Source organism: Canis lupus, chromosome 3 (assembly GCF_011100685.1).
Source record: "Canis lupus familiaris isolate Mischka breed German Shepherd chromosome 3, alternate assembly UU_Cfam_GSD_1.0, whole genome shotgun sequence".
Classification (NCBI taxonomy): Eukaryota; Metazoa; Chordata; class Mammalia; order Carnivora; family Canidae; genus Canis; species Canis lupus.
The window spans coordinates 60,197,901-60,215,614 of NC_049224.1; the positions used below are offsets into that span (position 1 = coordinate 60,197,901).

Genomic DNA, 17,714 nt, shown 5'->3' on the forward strand with positions numbered 1-17,714 from the left:
CCCCAAGTCACGGGGCAGGCGCTCTCGGAGGCCGTGTGGGTGGCTGAGCGGTGCTGAGCGGGGTGTGACACAGGCCTCGGCACCCATGGGGTGGGTGGTGGCGCCTCGTTCCCCGGGCGAGGGAAGAGGCGCTCCGTGGGGTGAGCATCAGGTCGGATGGAGGGGACATGGAGCCGACGGCCGCCCTGGCTGCAGGGCCACGCTCCACGCCTCGCCCAGGCTGCCTCCCACAGACCCGTGACCATGTGGGCCTGACCCCCAGCATTTCCCCGAGGGCTTCCTCCTCCACATCTGCACCTGGGGGCGCCCAGGCCTGCCAAGCCCCCGGCCCCTGCCGATGCAGCGTCTCCAGGGCTGGGACAGCAGAGGCTTGAGAGTGACTGTACCCACTTCTCAGATGGGGAGCTGACTACAGAGGCTCGGCACAGCATAGGGAAGGCACGGCCGGCCCCGGGGACCTCCCTCACTTGGGAGCACCCCCATCCATCCCACCCCCAAGTTGACGAGCAGACCAGCTAATGCTGCAGTAGTCAGGGGTGGGCACTTAGGAGAGATTTGGAAGGAGGCAGAGGAGGCACAGGTACCCCCGGCCCCGGTGCCCTGAGCACTGAGAGTAAGGCACGTGCCCGAGGCCGGTGAATAATCACAGGACTGTCCTGGCCACGGGCAGCGCGGTGGCCACTGTCCCTGGCTGGGCGCTGGGCGCAGGCTCGAGGCATCTTGCAACGTGTTCCTTTGAAGCCTCATGTTGACCCTCGAAACTGAGATGCATCTTCTCCAGGCCACGTGCCTCCCGGGACCCTTCAGAGCCAGGGCTGCTGTGGCTTGACGTCTCACTCCCTGACACGGCCCCCGCGTCCCCAGGGCACACCAGGTGCTAAAATGCTGTGCTTGGAGGCTGAGTTTGGCCCCAGGAGTGTCCCACTCAAGGCTCCCCAGAAGGGGAGGCCCCCTTGCCCACCACCTCTACACCCGCCCTGTGGAGGGATGACCCCCGAGCGTTCACAGGGGCAGCTGGTTCCCCTCTGAGCACCAGGAGAGCTCTCTCCACGAAATGGCAAAGCCCCCACATTTCCCACCCCATGATCCAGCAACACCAGCTCCTGGGACAGTGATCCCTCATGGGTGGGGTCACTCCCTCCTGGGTCACCTGTCTTGTCCTTGGTCTTCCTCTGAGAAGCCTTCCTGGACCACGGCCAGGGCCAGGGCCTCCTGGAGCACCCTGGGTTCCCCAGCTTCACCACACCCTGTGGTCCCAACCAAAAGGGGAGCCCTTAGGCCCAAGTGGGTCACCTTTGTGTCCCATCATAGGTTCTCAGTGCAAGTTGGCTGGTGGGCAAGTATTCCCGTTTTATAGATGAAGAGACTGAGACCCACGGAGTGCCCCTCCAACCCCTTGGCTCTGGAGAGTCCGAGCAGACGTCTGCCCAGCTCCCTGCTCCCTCCGGGGGTTCTGGAGGACCCTCCTGACTCTCCCCTTCCTGCTTGCAGAGACTCATGGCCATCCAGCAGGTGCTGAAGGCACAGAAGATCAGCTTCCTTCTGCGGGGCGGGGTCCGAGTCCTGGTGTCCATGAGGGACACAGACACAGGTGAGGGGCCAGGTGTGGGCTCGCCCCTGCAGGGTAGGGTGGGTGTGCATCCTGCCCCCCAGGTGACACCATTAGCAGGGTGGCCGGGGGCAGACAGCCCCTCCTGGCTGGGTGGTCGCCTCTGATTACGACCAGGTCAGACCCAGGAGCCTCGCTCCCTGCGTGGATGCAACACAGAGCTCTGGCTTTAATTTACACATTCAGGGTCTCGATGACCTCGGCCCCCACCCCCGCCGTGAGATTGTCCTCTCTGGGTCACACGTGTGACCTTTCCTCTTTTGGGCAAGAATGTTCGCAGCAGCTGAGCAGCTTCTCTGTGCTCTGTAGAGACATGGTGCCCATCGCGAAATGTGGCAGGCTCGCCGCACGCCAGCAGAAGTGCACACAGGCATTCTGTCCACCTTCTGGAAGGCAGCCCAGGGCCCGTGTGTCACAGCGGGAGTCCTCGGCGCTGAGGTTCCCCGAGGCTTCCCAGGCCCCTCAGCCACACCCGAGGACCTGCCAGACCGTGTGAAACGCCTTCCTGTCCAAGGAGACCAGGGCTGGGGACGGGTGGCGCCCCGCTGACCTCCAGCTGCTTTGCTTGCAGATTCTCAGAGGCTGGGAGGCACTGGTGGCTACTGGGCAGTGGCGGTCCTCTTGGTCATCGGACTCTTCGCGGTGGGCGCGTTCATCCTCTACAAGTTCAAAAGGCAAGGCTCCCTGGCCGCTGGGGCAGGCAGGGCGCAAGGTCGGGCCTTGGGCAGCGGCTTCCCAGCCAGGGGAGGGCACTGGTCTAGGCCCACGCTGGGTTCCCAGTGGCCCCAGTCCTGCAAGGCAGGTGGAGAAGGTCGCTCAAGACCCCATGGCCCCTGCAACTCCCACTTTGCGACCCACCAGCGTCCCAGCCTTATCTCCCTCCGCCCCACCCTGCCTGCGAGGGAGGCCACGTGGAGACTGGGGTGTGTCAGAGGTGGGAAGTGGACCTGAGTCCCAGATTTCTGGTGCTGAAGCCAGGGCCCCTTCTGACCCCGAAACAGCACCAGGTCGAAGCTGGTGTTGACAGAGCCACCAGGACTAAGTCCAGGTGTTCGCTCCCGGTGGCACAGAGAGGCTCCCTCGCCGGCCAAGGCCCCTGCTGGGCCCCCTGAGCAGCCAGGTCTTTCGATGGATGACAGATGCACTTGACCCTTAGCGAGGCAGGTGCATGTCCCCTCTGCCTCCTCGGCATTTCTGGAGCACCTTTGCGTCGGCCATGTGGACGGCTGCTAACTTTTTTTTTTTTAAAGATTTTATTTATTCATGAGAGACACAGAGAGAGAGAGAGAAAGGCAGAGACACAGGCAGAGGGAGAAGCAGGCTCCCTGCGGGGAGCCCGATGTGGGATTCGATCCCGGGACCCTGGGACCACCGCCTGAGCTGAAGGCAGATGCTCAACTGCTGAGCCACCCAGGAGTCCCCAGATGCTGACAACTTAATCCTGATTGAGGCAGGGGTCCCCGTGTCTCCACTTGAAGAGTCATCCCCAGCCTCAAGGCTCTGCTATCTCCTCCTGTCCCTGCACCATGCACATGGGTATCGAGCTGAGCTCCACACATACGGCAGGGGAGGGCCCGGTATTACCCAGAGGCACCCAGGCACCCCACCCTCAGTGAAGGGGCGTCCCTGCTCCCCACCCCACTCCCTCCTCATTGTCCCCTGCCATTCCAACACTCAGGTTCCCACAGAGACCGGCCGGGGGGTGTGGTCTTGCCAAGTTAGAGCCTCAGTCTCCTGAACTGTGGAATGAGCGTGCTGGTCCCCGCCCCGGGGGTGTTAAGGGCACGAGTCCTGCCAGCCCCTCCCCTACCGTGCTAGTGTGCATGGGAGCCCCGCGTCCCGTGTATTGGCAGAGATTAAACAAGAAAGGAGGGGCTTCCAGCCATCTCTGCCCGTCCGGGTCTCTGTGACTCTGTCCTGGAGCACCCTTCACCCCGAGGGCAAGCCCATCCAGACCGAGGGACGGCCCAGCACAGGGCCCGGACCAAGCTCCTGCCCTGCCCCTGAGCGGCTCGGCAGCTCCCCGTCCCCAGCCTCAGCTTCCTCACCTGTAAAAGGGGACAGATGGGCTGGGGCCGGGCTGGGGTGGGTGGGCTGTGCATGTCAGGCTGCAGGGCAGAGCGGGTGAGGTGCTTCTCTGACTTGGGGCAGGGTTGGAAGCATCCCCGCCCCCCGCCATTTCTCTGCCCCCTTGGACATCAGTCTGGACACGGGTGTCACCTGGGCTTTGTCCAAGGCAGGGTTGGCTGCTCGAGGCCACAGAGGGATGGAATCCTGTCCTCTTTGACAGTGTTCCGCAGACCCCCTGAGGGGCCAGATTGCAGTTCCCTAAACTGCTCCAGGTGATGGCACATGGTGTAAAAGGTCCAGAAGGAAACCACAGCCCTGCACCTGGTGGCGGAGGGGAGAGGGAGGAGGAGGATGGGGAGGAGCCTGAGTCAGCCCAGAGGGTGCCCCGAACAGGGCGGGTGGTGTAAGTGCTGGTCTGCCACCTGGCACGTCCAGGGTTGTCACTAATCATGCTTATGACGGCAGGAGGGGTCTCCTTGGAAACAGCAGAGCACAGTTTGGGGGCGAGCGTGCACCCCAGGGTGCTGAGTCACACAGGGAAGGCGAGCCCAGCAGACTGAAGCTGGGCAGCAGAGAAATGCCCCGCTGGTCCTGAGGCCCTAGGGTCTAAAATGGCCCGAAGGCCGGGGGCTCCAGGGAGCTGCGTCAGTTGCTGGTGGTGTAGCAGGCAGCGTGGGCTGGGCTCAGCCGCCGTAACAAACAGCCCCAACGGCTTAGAGGCTCACAGCCACCAAGGGCCGATCTCTCCCTCGTGCTGTGCCCTGGAGCTGGGAGGGCTAGCTTCTCGTTGCCACTCGGGGCAGGGCCTTTTCGGGATGCAGGAGCTGCAGCAGAGGGAAGTGAGTTCTGGAGGCTCCAAGTCATTCTCTCCGTGTTCCATCCTGGAGGTGACACGGGTCACCCTCAGTCACCCGCAGGGGACAGAACTAGTCTGGCCCAGCCCACAGGCCTGAAGGTGCAGAACTGGCTGGGCCTGGTGGGCCGCGTCCGAGAAAGCCCACTCCTTCTCAGGGACCTTCCGGGTTTCACCCAGACGAACGAGGCATCGGGAGGGAAGCCCAGGGCCTCGGGGGCTCACAGGAGGGAGGGCTTCCCAGAGGAGGTGGGTTTGGAGCAGAGACGGGGCAGCAGAGGAGAGCCAGGAGCGGTCCGGGCCCAGAGGCCTGGCCAGTGCCCTGAGCCCCACCTCTGCCCCGCAGGAAACGCCCCGGGAGGACCGTGTACGCCCAGATGCACAACGAGAAGGAGCAGGAAATGACGAGCCCCGTGAGCCACAGCCAGGGCGTCCAGAGCGTCATCCAGGGTGAGGAGTTTATAGATGATGATCTCGACTCGCAGACTCTAGGTAACGCCCGCCCTGAAAACCCCCCTCCCCACCCTCCTGTGGGTCCCCGCCTGGCCGCCTCTGGCCAGCTAAGTGCACAGGACCCGGGGCCAGGCAGACGGTGGTGCCGTGTCCCCTCCATCTGACGACGGGGTGACCGGAGCTGAAATCACAGGCCTGGGGACACCGGGCACCATGTCTGGCCGTACCCCGGCCCCCCGTCCAGCCCCCTGGGGGAGGCTGTTTGTCCGGGGAAGCTCTGTTCTCAGGATGTTGGGGGTCTCTCCCCAGTGACCCTCCACGCCCCCAGCCGTCCTGTTCACTGGAAATGATGGTTTTGTGAGCTGGTGCACACGGACATAAGCACCTGCGCACCGCACTTCACGGTCTACGACACGCTCTTGTACCTGCGGTCCCCGGCTCCTGACCATGCGGGGCACCCCGGCCGCACTGCATACCCCGCACGCTGGGCCACCATCCCCGCTCACACTGCTGGCTGGGCCGCACCCCACCTGGCGCTCCTCACCCACGTCTCCCACGGCGCGGGTCCCCTCGGGGCTTCCTTGCGCGGCCGTGGGCAGTTGACTCAGCAGTCGGCTGTGCCCTCAGCTGGGGCTGGCCCCCAACGCCTGCCGTGGCCTCTCTCTGTGGCTGGGGCTCCCGCACAGTGCGGTGGCCACGTTCTAGAGCAACTAGAGAGTCAGCCAGCCAGGGGACCGCCGTGTCGCCCTTCACTCTGTCACTTGTGTCTTGCTCCATCGGTCGAGGCAACCACAAGGTCTGCCCATCTTTAGGGGAGGGAACACGGCCTCCACCTCTCAGTGGGGAGAGCCCGGGCCACAATGTACGAGGAGCATGACATGTCCCAGAGGGAAACTGAGGCTCCGGGTGCTTCTGGGATTTCCCAGGTCTCGGAGCCTGTGCAGACGGGGCTGTGGCCCTGCTTGGCTGCAGGGGGTGAGCACCTCGTGGTGACTCCAGGTTAGCAAGCCCAGGAGGCCCAAGGTCACCTGGCTGGTGGCAAGGGGCTGGGACTGGGACCCTGGAGCCCACGGCCTCCGTCCCTCCCTGCCCTCAGCCCCCATCTGTCCCAGGCCAGCACAGTGGCGCGGGGGCACCGTGGGGTTTCACTACTGTGTTCTCCCCCTTGCTGTGCCTGGTGTACCCTCAGAGCTGGGAGAGGCGGAAGTCAGAGGCCACGCTCTGTCAGTAGTTGGAGGTGAGGTTCAGAGACATGAAGGCATTCACCCTGTCAGCACAGCCCCCAGGTGGCTGAGCTTGAGTCCAACCCAGGCCAGCCAGACCCTGAAGCCTGTGCCCTTCAGTTTCTCCCTGGGGTGGCCGGGGAGATGACCCCCACCCATTCTGCAATCCCCCAATCTCAGCGGGGGTCCCTGACAGTGGCACCACGGCCACTGTCTCCCACGTGTGCTGACCCTGCTGTGTTCCCGGGTCCTCTGCCCCTTCCTGGGACATGGTAACAGCTCTGATGTCCTGCACACCGGCTCCACGCCCAGCCTGGGCTGTGGGGCTGCCGGCAGACAGGCTGTTTGACAGAAGAGAAATCTGAGGTTCAGAGTGGCCACTCAGCCCGCCCAAGTCACTTAGCTGCTGTGAGCCGGATGCAAGCCTGTGTTCACCCTGCACGGCAGCCCAGGCTCAGGGGGCGGGTATCCCTGTGCACCCCAAAGGCCCCCTCCACCCAACTCTCCCCTGCTTGGGGCTCCAGGCCGCCTCCCAGGTGGCCAGTCCCCACCTTCACGCAGGTGATGTCAGAGCCCCTTGTGCTAGCAGTGGCTGCAGAGGCTCTGACTGGACCCAAGGCTCCTCAGGCCGGGACAGAGGGCGTGAGTGTCCCTGGATGACCTGAGCTCTGCTCTCCAGCCTCTGGCACCCATTTGCTGTGGTCGAGCTCCTCAAGCACAATAGGAGCATAATAATAACAGGTTATTTTAATCGAGCACTTAGGATGCACCAGGTGCGTCTTCCCATATAATCCCCACAGGGTCTCGAGGGCAGTGCTGTGATGCCCACATTACAGGTGGCAACACCGAGGCCACAAGGTGGTGGGCCTTGGTGAAGGTCTCCCCCAGAATTCAGGCTCAGGGTCCTCATCCCGCAGGCCACCTGGCAGGTGCTGCACAGCCATGGGCCTCTCTCTCCCTGCGGGTGAGGTGGAGGGAGGCCAGGTGGGCTGCAGCTCCCCGTGTGCCCCCGCCCCCTCTCAGGGGCCCTCCGGGTGTGTCCCCGCCCTCTCCCAGGGCCCCTCTGGGTCTGCCCCTGCCCCTTCCCAAGGGGCCAGGCCTCTGTCCTCCGGTCTCCTGCTGCATCCCCCACCCAGGACCCCCAGCTAAGACCTGGGCCCCCTCTGTCTCCTGCCGCCCGGCCCTCCCCACACCATGCCCTGCAGCACCCGCTGCCCCTTGGGCCCGCAGTGTATCCGCAGCCCCCTGCTGCCGCTGCCCCGGCTGCCCCTCTGCAGGTCAGTGGGTGGCCTGGGCCTCACCTCCAGGGGCCCCCCGGGGTCCACACAGGGCTGCACAGGGAGAGCCACGCTGTCTCGCATCCAGGAGACGGAGAGACTCAACCCCGCCCGCCCCCGGCTCAGGCACCCCCCGCGCGGCTGCAGGAACCTCGGTGCCCACCGCATGCTGGCCACGGGGCGCCCCTGAGGCCACCCTGTGTCGGGGCGCCCCCGCAGTGGGGGCCGGTGCTCAGGCGTGTGTCTGTTTCCCAGGGAACCACTCCGGCGTGGTCCTGAGTATCAACTCCCGAGAGATGCACAGCTACCTGGTGAGCTGATGTCCCCGGAGGCCCGCGCCCGGGACACTCTCCTCTGCGCCGTCTCATCCCCGGAGGCGCCGGTGCCTGGACCCGCGTCCCCTCAGAGACCTGCGGAAGCGCCACCTCCTCCAGCTGTCCCCACACACGGTGACAGTTGTCCCCTCTCTTCAGCTCACGCTCGCCCAGCCCACGAGACGCACGGGGGGGGCCCTGTGGACCCCCCAACCCCCTGGACACCAGGCCTTTGGCACCACCCGCTGCCCCCACCCCGACTCTGGGCGCTTCTCTGCCTCTGGCCCCTGCCTGGCTGCCCTGGCTGCTCCACCCTTGCCCGTCACCCTGTTGCCCCAGCCCGAGGCCCGGCCGCCCTGGAGATGGCGGTGAGCCTGCCCGGGCTGCCCGTCACTGCACCGTGGGCCCTGTCCCCGCACAGGGGCTCGGGGGGCCTGCTTTCCTCCTCATCAGCCCTGGGAGGGCGGCTCCTACCTGCATGGCCTCCCTCTGCAGCCGCCCTCGCCCTCTGGGACCTGCCCCAGCCCTGCCCCAGGCCTCCCTCCCACTGTCCGCCTGTTTGTAAACTGCAGATGTTGTAAATACCTCTCTAGGCAGCTGCTTGCATTTTGGGGGTGTGCACCCCTTTCCAGGCAGTAGGCACCTGTGTTGCTTTCTCAGAGCCCCCTTCTTGGGACCCCTTCCGGAGGGCCCAGCACTGCTCCTCTGCCTCTCTGGGCTCCGCAGTCTCCCGGGGACTCAGAGCAGCCAGCGCTGTCCCAGCTTTGTCCCAGGTGGCTCTTGGACCACAGGGACCCAGGGCCGCCCCTCGTGCCGATAGCCAGCGGACAGTGTGCTCCCCAGGCTCCCCACCCACCCGCCAAGGTCTCCTCCTCCGGGCGGGCCCTACGCCCAGGGTTCCGAGCTCCCTCACCGTGTGGTTGTGAGGAACCCAGGTGGGAGCCCAGGGACCAGCAGTGGTTTCAGGTGGCGGAACCAGAGGGTCATCCAGGAGTGTACCCCTCATTCTGAAGGTGGAGAAACCGAAGTCCAGAGAGGGAGTGACTTTCCCAAAGTCACACAGCAGGGCAGTAGCAGAGGTGCCCCAGGGACCAGCCCTCTGCTCCCTGGTGCGCTGGTTCAGCTCAGTCACAGATGCCTAGAATCAGGGACACTAGCCCAAGTCTACACCTGCGAATATACGGGGGAGATGTTCACCTTTTGCCTTGAAACCGGAAGTCAGTATTCCCCTCCCTTCCTCCCTCCTTCTCCCCTCCCTCCCTCCACTCCTCCTCCTGTCCCCTCCAGGCAGGGCTCCCCATGGCCCAGGGCCATTCCCTAGGAGGTGGGCACAGCAGAGCCCAGGCCAGGAGCTCACTGGCTGCTGGCGAGTCCAGAATGAAGCCCAGGGGCATTAACCCACCTCCCCTAGGAAAGGAAGGTGGCGCCTGCAGGAGGGGAGGCCCAGGGCCGAACCCTCACACCCACAGCCGCCCGCCTGCACACAGGAGGCCCTCCATCTCTGTGTCACAAATAGGGACTCGGAGACCACAGGGAGGAAGGGGTCACTGCGCCCACACACCAGGCGGTGGAGGCCTCCTTCTCCCCAGGGCCCCTTCTCAGCAGCTGGGGTTCCTGGGTGCCACCCCAGAGGACACCCTCTAGGCCCTTCTCAATCCCCTCCTGGGGAAGGGCTAGGGCCCAAGGACCCGGGGTCATTGCTGTGAGGTCAGCGTGGGAAGATGTGGGGATTCTCTGGACCTTTGCCACGACCTCCCCTCAGCCCATCTGCAGTCTCCAAAGACAACAGGGAGCCCTGCATCCTGCCGTCCACCCCCCCACCCGGCCTGCCCCATGAGCATCAGACACACAGGATCAGACACCTGTCCGCACCATCCAGGTCCAAGGTCAAGGTCAGCACGGAGTCCCCTGGACACGGCCCCCGCCCCCCAGCTCACCAGTGCCTGCGGGTCACCACCCCTTGGACCTTCCTTGACCACTCGACTTCATTCTCTCTGCTGTTTGGGTTGGGTTTTTTGGGGTTTTTTTTGGGTGGTTTTTTTTGTTTGTTTCCCTTAGTTATTTGTGTTTTTCTTGTATTTTGTTATTTCTATTAAGAGTATTTTGAGTGTGTGGACCCAAGAGCCCGGGAATAAGGTGGCATCTGACAAAACCTTACACTTGTCCATCCCCATAACCATATAGATCAGCGTGTAGGTCTGTGGATGATCTGGTTGTACGTTCGAGGTTCTGCATATTTGCTGTGCAGGTGTACGCAGGCGCCTGGGGATAAGGTGTGGTCTGCGGTGGGCAGCTAACGCTTCATTCGACCGGGCTAGGCCCATACTTGGTATATGCACATAACAAAGATGCGAAAAATTCTTTCTTATTTTTCCTTTTTAAAAATCAATAAATCATTTGTGATGCTTTTAACAAAGATTAAATGAATATAATCAGCTTTTGCCTTATTATGAAGCGATTATTCAACGTTTACCTAAACATATGCACAAGGGGCCCCTGGAACTGTGGTCTCGGGGACACAGCGGAGGGACCTGAGCTGTGCCTGACCCTGGGGGCAGGTGGCAGCGACGTTACCCTCTCGGTCACCCTCTTGGATTGGGGACGCGCCACCTGCAACGAACACAACAGCAGTCCCCGTCGGCTTTTGAGGCCCTTACCTGCGTGCTGGCTCCCTTCTTGCTCTCAGGGCCAGCGGGAGGGCCTGGAGGCATCGGCCCATTTGCCGGGTGAGGAGCAGAGGCCACAGCGGGCGGAGGGCTGGGAGGGGCCCAGCCCGACAGCACGCTCTGGGGCGATCACGATCTCTGAGGTGCCATGTGGCCTGTTGTAGACGAGCCAGGAGGCCAGACTCACCCGCCCTGGCCTCCGAATGGTGCCTCCTTGGCCCTGGTGGCCGAGCATCCACCGGGGCTGCTCTGGAATTCGGCTGTGAGGTCCTGTCGAGAAACCCCTTCCTTCCCCTCTCTCTGCGTCAGAGACGTGGAAACGCCCCCGGGCTTGCTGTGCAGGTGCATATGCACATTCGCTATGCGGTCCCAGAAGGAAGTGAGGTGAAGCGGGTGGTGGGCGGCAGAGACGGGGCCGGCGGGGTGCCCTGGACAGCAGGCTGGCGCGCCCGAGCATCCTGAGCACTCGGGGACACGGCACCCTTTCCACGGGATGGCGGGGCCGCGGCTCTGTGTCTAGCTTTGCTCCTCAGGTCTGGGCTCCCACGCGTCAGGGGACGGTGCTCGGAAACCTCCCCAGGTGTGGTCCTGACCCCGCCAGACACACCTGAGGCCACAGGGGTCAAGGCAAAGCCGAGCACATGTGGCAGCCCCATCTGAGTGTGGATACGACGAGCCCCAGCAATGGCCAGGCGCCTGGTGCCCTCCGCCAACCTTCAGGGTGTAGGGGCTGCCGTTCCTTTCTGCTGTCCCATCTCCTCCACGGCACTCCCTAGTGCTAACCTCACCCACACCATATGGACCATGGGATTCTGGGGAGCTGGTTCTAGCCGGCCTGGGTCAGCGGTGCTGTCAGTACAGATCTTGTTGGGGTTGGGGTTCAGGCTTGCATTTGCAGTTTCCTGGTTGCCCTCTCTCTTCATTCTCTCCCTCCTTAAGGGCAATTGCTTGAAATGCCAGCTGTGATTTTGTGGGAGATGGGTATGTGTCTAAAATACACACAGGCTGCACCGAGCGGGCTGTCCCGGGGCTTCTGTCCCACCTCTCCTGTGGCCTCGCCACAGCCCATGCCAGCGCCAGGCCGCCCTTTATCAACTCATCCAGAAAAATTGGCCTTTCCCCGTGGATCCACAAGGCAGCCTCCTGCGCGTCGTTCACGGGCATCACGGGTGTCCGTGCGCACGGACTGAGCTGAGGGGGCGCCGGCGTAGAGACGGCACCGTTCCGAATTGCAACATTGAGGATGAAAACGTGGTAACCAGAATAAACAGAACAGCTGCGGGGGGAGCATCCCACCGGCCTGCCCGCTCGCTCCGCCCCAGGCTGAAGGGCCGGGAGGGACTGGGTCACGGCGAAGCCCGGAGCCTGGCCCAGGTGGCGGCCCCTCGGCGGGGAAGGGGGTGACAGTGCGCAGTCTGCAAACATTCCAAGATGTCTGGGGCGCCTGGGGCTCGGGTGGTTGAGCGTCTGCCTTCAGCTCACCTCGTGATCCCAGGTCCTGGGCTCGAGCCCCGCATCGGGCTCCCTGCTCGGGGGGCTGTTTCTCCCTCTGCCCTCCCCCCGTTTGTGCTCACTCACTCTCTCTGTCAAATAACTAAACTCTTTAAAAAAAAGAAGTAGGATGTGCGCACCTCTGAGAGAGAACGACTCCGCTCTCCTGTCCACCGAGGGGCCGACTGCAAGCGCACAGCGGGCGGTGGGCCAGCGGGAAAGGGCCGTGGTGGCTTCGCGCCACCTCCCAGTATTTACCCAAGGAAACATGGAACGAGGTCAAGTAAGAAGTGAGACTTCCCCAGGGCCTTGTCTGGAACCGACGGTGCCATCTGTGGCCATTCGGCTGGCTCCTGGGACCCCTCTCACCTGCTTCGGTTCTGGCGACTTCCAGGAGGGTCCCGGCCGCCGCTGGTCAAGGTCGGGAGAGCTGGTGTCTCCGGTGCTAAGGGGGAGACTTCCTGGGCAGCTTTCCTGGCCGGCGGCCGCCCCCGCTGCAGAAGCCCCTGCCTCCCCAACGGAGTCCCTCCTGCCAGGGTCGCCCAGGGCACCTCTGTTTTCCTGACTCGACCTGACCGGCGCATTCACGTCTTGCCAAGGCCCCCGGAAACCCACTGCTTGTCCTCAGCAGCCCCGACTGACTGGCGGGTTGAGCGGGATGCTTGCGGCGTGGACGGGCCTCCCGGAAACACCTGGGCAGGTGTGCCGCCCTTCCCACCAGGTCGGGAGCTCGCTCGCGGGGGCTTCCCCAAGCAGGTAGAGAGCGGAAAGGTGCACACCAGGTTGTGTGCATCCCAGGCTGTGTGCACTCCTGTAGGAAATGCCACGCCTGGAACGGCAGCTGCGACTGCTCACCCATCACCTCCTCGGGTCATGTGCTCTCCTTGCCATTCATGGGAAAGTAAGGAAGGGATGGGGATGCGATTGGAGTCACCACACGGGGGCAGGTGGCACTACTCTCTCGTGGGATTGCCTCTGTTCATGATCTTCGCAGGTAGGGGCTCCCAGGGTGACCCCCTGGCACTGGGGACCAAGGAGGCTTCTTAGGCTGCTAGGTTGCTAAGGACGGCTGCCACCTGCGTGTTCAGAACAGAGGGAGTCATCACGGGGTGGGCTCAGGGACACACCAGACCCGCGGTGACACAGTGGGGGCCAGCGCTCCACCAACAGCCCGACAGCCACACGCACCTGCTCTGGCAGGTGGCCTCACTGGCGTCGGGGTCCCCAGGAACTTGCCGCAGGTGAGAGCCAGCGTCCCCGAATGCCCTAGAGCAACGAATTTTCTCTCTCCAGCACATGTCCCTGCTGTAAGTACGTTTGGGGCAAGTTAGGAGGAAATCCACATTCCAGGTTCAGGTCAGCATCAGGCCTCAAGGGCCTGCAGCCCCCCCCCTGCCCGGGTCCCAGGGGCTCCAGGGACATGACCCATCCAGGTCTGGGAAGGAGTGAGGACTCAGCCACCCTCGTCACTATAACTGCCAGGTCTGGAGCGTGTTTGTTTTGGGGGGCCCGAGCCGTGACTTCAGTGGACCGTCCACCTGTCCATCCACAGAACACCATGGTCAGTCCCTGCGCACATCCCTGCAGCCCAGTCGCCATGATTCACTTCACACAGTAAGCCCACATGTCTCTGGAAGGTTCCAGCTGCCATCCAGACTCTGCTGCCCGGGGTCCCATCTCCCCTTGGGATTCGGGGACCCAGGCTCAGTGGTGACAGCCCTCTTCTCAGCTCCAACCTGCAAAAAGCAGCCACTACAACATGTTTTTCTAGAATGCTCCCTGGACCAACGACCCCCTTCTGCATTGCTGGTGTCCCCTGGACGCCCTGGGATCAGGATGATGGGCAGGGGGAGTCATCCACATACATCCCAGCCTCGGGCTTCTCCTGGGTGCCCCATAGAGCACCCGCAGTCCCAGCACGCTGCAACCAGAGGCCGGCGTCGCTCCTCACAGCCCCCACAGTCTCTGGCTGCACGTGTATTGGGGTCACGCACCTCGCATCCGTCCCAGTGCCAGGTGGCCGCAGCGAGGCCGGGGTTCTGCTTGCCTGTTCCTCGTGTGTCTGCAGCACCCCAAACACAGTGGGCATTAAACAAATAAATCCCTAATGAGGAAATGAATGAAGGATGAGCTGAGGAAGCAGAGTGTCCGTCCTGCGGGCCCAACACTCCACAGTCGGGGGGTCTCGCCTCCATCGAAGCCTCACGGTGCCGAGGACCAGAGGCCTGTCCTCGGCGAGCGCACGGCAGCCGGGCGAGCCCATGTTGAAAAGTGCGGGCATAGTGCCCGATGTGGGCCAAGCACGGGTGGGTGTGGCTGTCATTGTCACCGTAGGCGGTGGGGTCGGCATTGCTGTTGTCCCACGGGTGTTTGCGAACAGCATCTCCGGGCCAAGGGCTGTGCTGGGCAGCAAAGATGCCGAGACGAGCGGCCCGTGCCGGCCCCTGAAGAGCTCCCGGCCCCGTGGAACACGGAGCGTGTTTAAAAACACCTCAAACAGAGCAGAAGGTCGCGGGGCAGTGGACGGTCCTGCTCCTCCCGTCGGCTTCATCCAGCAGGATGGGACGGGGACGCCACGTGCATCTTGTCCAGGGCAGCAGCACGGCGAGGCGTGCAGGGAGGGCTCAGGCACGCACCTGCCTGTGCCCAGGTCCTCAGGCTCTCAGTGTCCCGGGAACGCTGAGCCCTCGTTGGAGAGAAAGGAAGGGGACACGCGGGAGGCCTGGCCGCCCCGAGGGATGTTTCCTTGTAGCTTCCAGTGGGGCCCTTCTGCCTGTGGGGGCATCCAGAGTGCTCCAGGGCAGGGAGGAGGAGAGAGCCGAGCACAGGGGGAGGGAAGGCTGTAGCCCAGGGGGTGGGCGGATGGGAGGGTGGCCCTGCTGGTCGGGCTCCTTCTACTGTGTCGTTATCGTTGGGGGTCCCCAAGATGCCACTCGACGTGGTGGGATGAGGAGGCCATGCGTCGTGTGGGGAGAAGTGGTCCTGGGGGAAACTGAGTCACACACTCACCACCATACACGGGAGGGACACAGTTCTCCAGGAGGCGTGTACCTGAGATGCCCAGGGAACATTCCGCGAGTGTCCTGATTGGCTTGAGCAAGGTGGGCGGGTGCAGGGGGGGGCGCCCCCGGGGTTCAGGGAGGAGGGCCCAGCCGGTGCCTTGCCTGTTGGCCTGCGGCTCCCAGCTCCGTGTGCCCTCACCGCCTCCCTCCCTCCACACCTCTGCCCCGGGGTCACCCGGCCCCGCCACCAGCTGCTGCTACCATTCCCGAGTGACCCGAGCTGGCCCGGCGGGGGTGTGGGCAGGAGGAGCCGAGTCGTGAGGACCACCAGCCTTCCTGAGCGGACGGGCTGACACCGCAACGGCAGCGTGGGGACAGGCCGATCTGAGGGCGTTCGGGCCATGTAGGCAGGAGGGGCTGCGCGAGGCTGGACACAGGCCTGGTTGTGCTTGCGTCCAGCTTGCCTCCCATGGCCTCTACCGCCACCTGGGGCCAGCTCCGCACGGCGTCCTCCGAGCTTGGACACATGCCGAGGTCATGCCCCTTCCCTGCCCGGAGCCTTCCAGGGCCTTCCAGTCCCACCGGAAAACTCGATTGTGTCCCGAAGCAGCCTCTGCTGGCCGCCCCCGCCCCGCCCAGCGCAGCCCAGCTGCCCACCCAGAAGGACCCTCCTTCCATGCAGCATCTGCCTCCCTCCCGAACCCCCTCTTCAGGGGAGCCTTGCTCCATCTGCATAGGGCGGACCCCACGGTGGCCGTAACGGGCCAGCTGGAGGGGTGCTCGTCCCCGCTGTGGGTGACGGGAGTCAGGGCACGAGCCAGCTATTCCATCCAGACTGGCCAACCTCGGAGTCCCGGCCCTTTGCACAGACTGGGATGTGTTACCAAGTAGGTTTGTTGTTACTCAGAAGGGAGAGTCCAGCAGATCAGGAGGGGGCTGCCACGGATCAGCCAACTCGTTACACTCACAGTTCTCCAGAGGACAGCCACGTGGGGCCACACGGGGGACAGTGACCTGAAAACAGGAACAGGAGCCTTTATGCAGGCTCACGGGAAGGAGCCGGTGGGCAGCGCCAACAGGCTGAGGACTGGCCGGCGTGAGGGAGCTCAGCGGGCTCTGGACCGGGACTCCCTGCTGTCTGGCACCCGGCCCTACAGGGAGCAGGGAAGGGGGTCCTGGGCCTGGGTGCGGGGGCGCCACAGTGGACATGGTCGGGGGCTGGGCTCCAGAGTGCTTGGTGAGCATGTGCGGTCTCGCCCCGCCATCTCCGGGAACTGGCCGGCCCTGGAGGGCATCTGTCCGTCCGGGGGCAGGCCGGCAGCTGGTAGCTCTGTGGGCCCCCAGCCCGGTGGCAGCTCCAGATGGACCAGCTGGAGCGAGCTCCCAGGTCAGGAGGTGAGCGTCCTGGACCCGCTGCCCGGGTCAGCCTCCCTCCCGTGTCTCCCACCGCGCTTCCCGACTAACTGGTCCCTCCGTATGAAGACATGGCCCCATTGAACAGCATCGTAAAATTGATGGTTTCCATCATAAAATTTCTGGATCACGGACGTCAGCTGAAGTTTCCCTGCTTCCCATGAAGGAGCTGGGCCAGGGAGGCTTCATGTCACCCGCCCCCAAAACTATAACACACGTGATGGATGTCCCTGAGTCGTCTCCGTGGTTTTAGAAACCAAAGCCGGGAGCTCTGCTGTCTTCTAGCCCAGTTTTAACAGAAATCAAAGATGTGCTTCCTATTCCATCGGCGGCCCACCAGGACATGACCAGCGTTCAAGACCCGAGGAGGAGCATCGTTAAGGCCGGCTCAGGAAGCCTCCCCGAGACACAGAGGCCCACGTGGAACAGCTGATGCCGGGGCAGGGCACACGCTGCCCCCCGCTTCTCCACGGGGCGTGTGGCTTCGGTGCCTCTAAGTGCATGGGGTGCTCTGGGAACCCCCTTCCTGTAAGACAGAGGGAGGATGGTCCACCTCCGGCCTCCCACCATCTGCCATGTGACCAGCCCTGCCCCACAGTGTAGGGAGAGTTCGGGGTGAGGGGTACCACTAGGCCGTCTGGCCCTGCCCCAGGAACAGTGGGTGTGGGTGGACACTCGGTCACCTGGACACCCCCAGGTCCCACACAGACACAGGTCACTGGGCCGTGGCCCACACCTAGCCCCGGATCAGACCTGGCGTCTCCGGCAGACTCCAGACCAGCGGGCCCACGCTGATCTCGCCCACGCAGCACCTGCTGCCCGTCCGTGTGTTCTGCCCAACAACCGGCCGGCCCCGCCGCTCGGGCCGAATCCTGCCTGTGCGAGCTCCCTGCGCGGGCCCAGGTCAAGGAGCACTCGGGGCAGAGCCAGCCACCGGGGCAGGGGCACCCGCTCGGTATTGTCAGCCGGCTCAGACCGGGCGTGCGCACCTGCGGGTGGCACTTCTGCCTCTCTGACACCAGGCAGGTGTGGCCACACAGACCTGCCACGGCTGTCACTCGGACTCATCCTGGTCCTGGCTGGCAGCGGTCCTCCTCATTGCACCCACACGAGGAGGCTGGGCTCGCCCAGACTCCCATCTCCCTCGCCCCTGTCCTGTGTCCCATCTGCATGCCCCTCGTTCCCACCCTCCCCCCCCGGCTCCTGTTGCCCTCGATGGCAACATCTTTCCCTTGCTCTGCTCCCCACTGAACTCCTATTCACACAGTGTGACCTCGCTCCAGCACCCACCCTACCCACCTGTCCTGAGGGCAGCTGCACCTCCCCGCTGTGACACAGGTGTC

General features: G+C 63.9%; 1 protein-coding gene across 1 annotated transcript in view; it reads left to right on the plus strand.

Annotated features, from left to right (window-relative positions):
• SORCS2 (sortilin related VPS10 domain containing receptor 2) overlaps positions 1 to 10,235 on the plus strand; it is a 459,133-nt gene extending 448,898 nt beyond the window's left edge. The window contains exons 24-27 of the mRNA XM_038533096.1: positions 1,492 to 1,591; positions 2,181 to 2,283; positions 4,879 to 4,982; positions 7,741 to 10,235. Coding sequence (XP_038389024.1) covers positions 1,492 to 1,591; positions 2,181 to 2,283; positions 4,879 to 4,982; positions 7,741 to 7,805 — 372 coding nt within the window. The 3' untranslated portion in view covers positions 7,806 to 10,235. The remainder of the gene's footprint in view (positions 1 to 1,491; positions 1,592 to 2,180; positions 2,284 to 4,878; positions 4,983 to 7,740) is intronic.
• Positions 10,236 to 17,714: the final 7,479 nt, after the last annotated feature.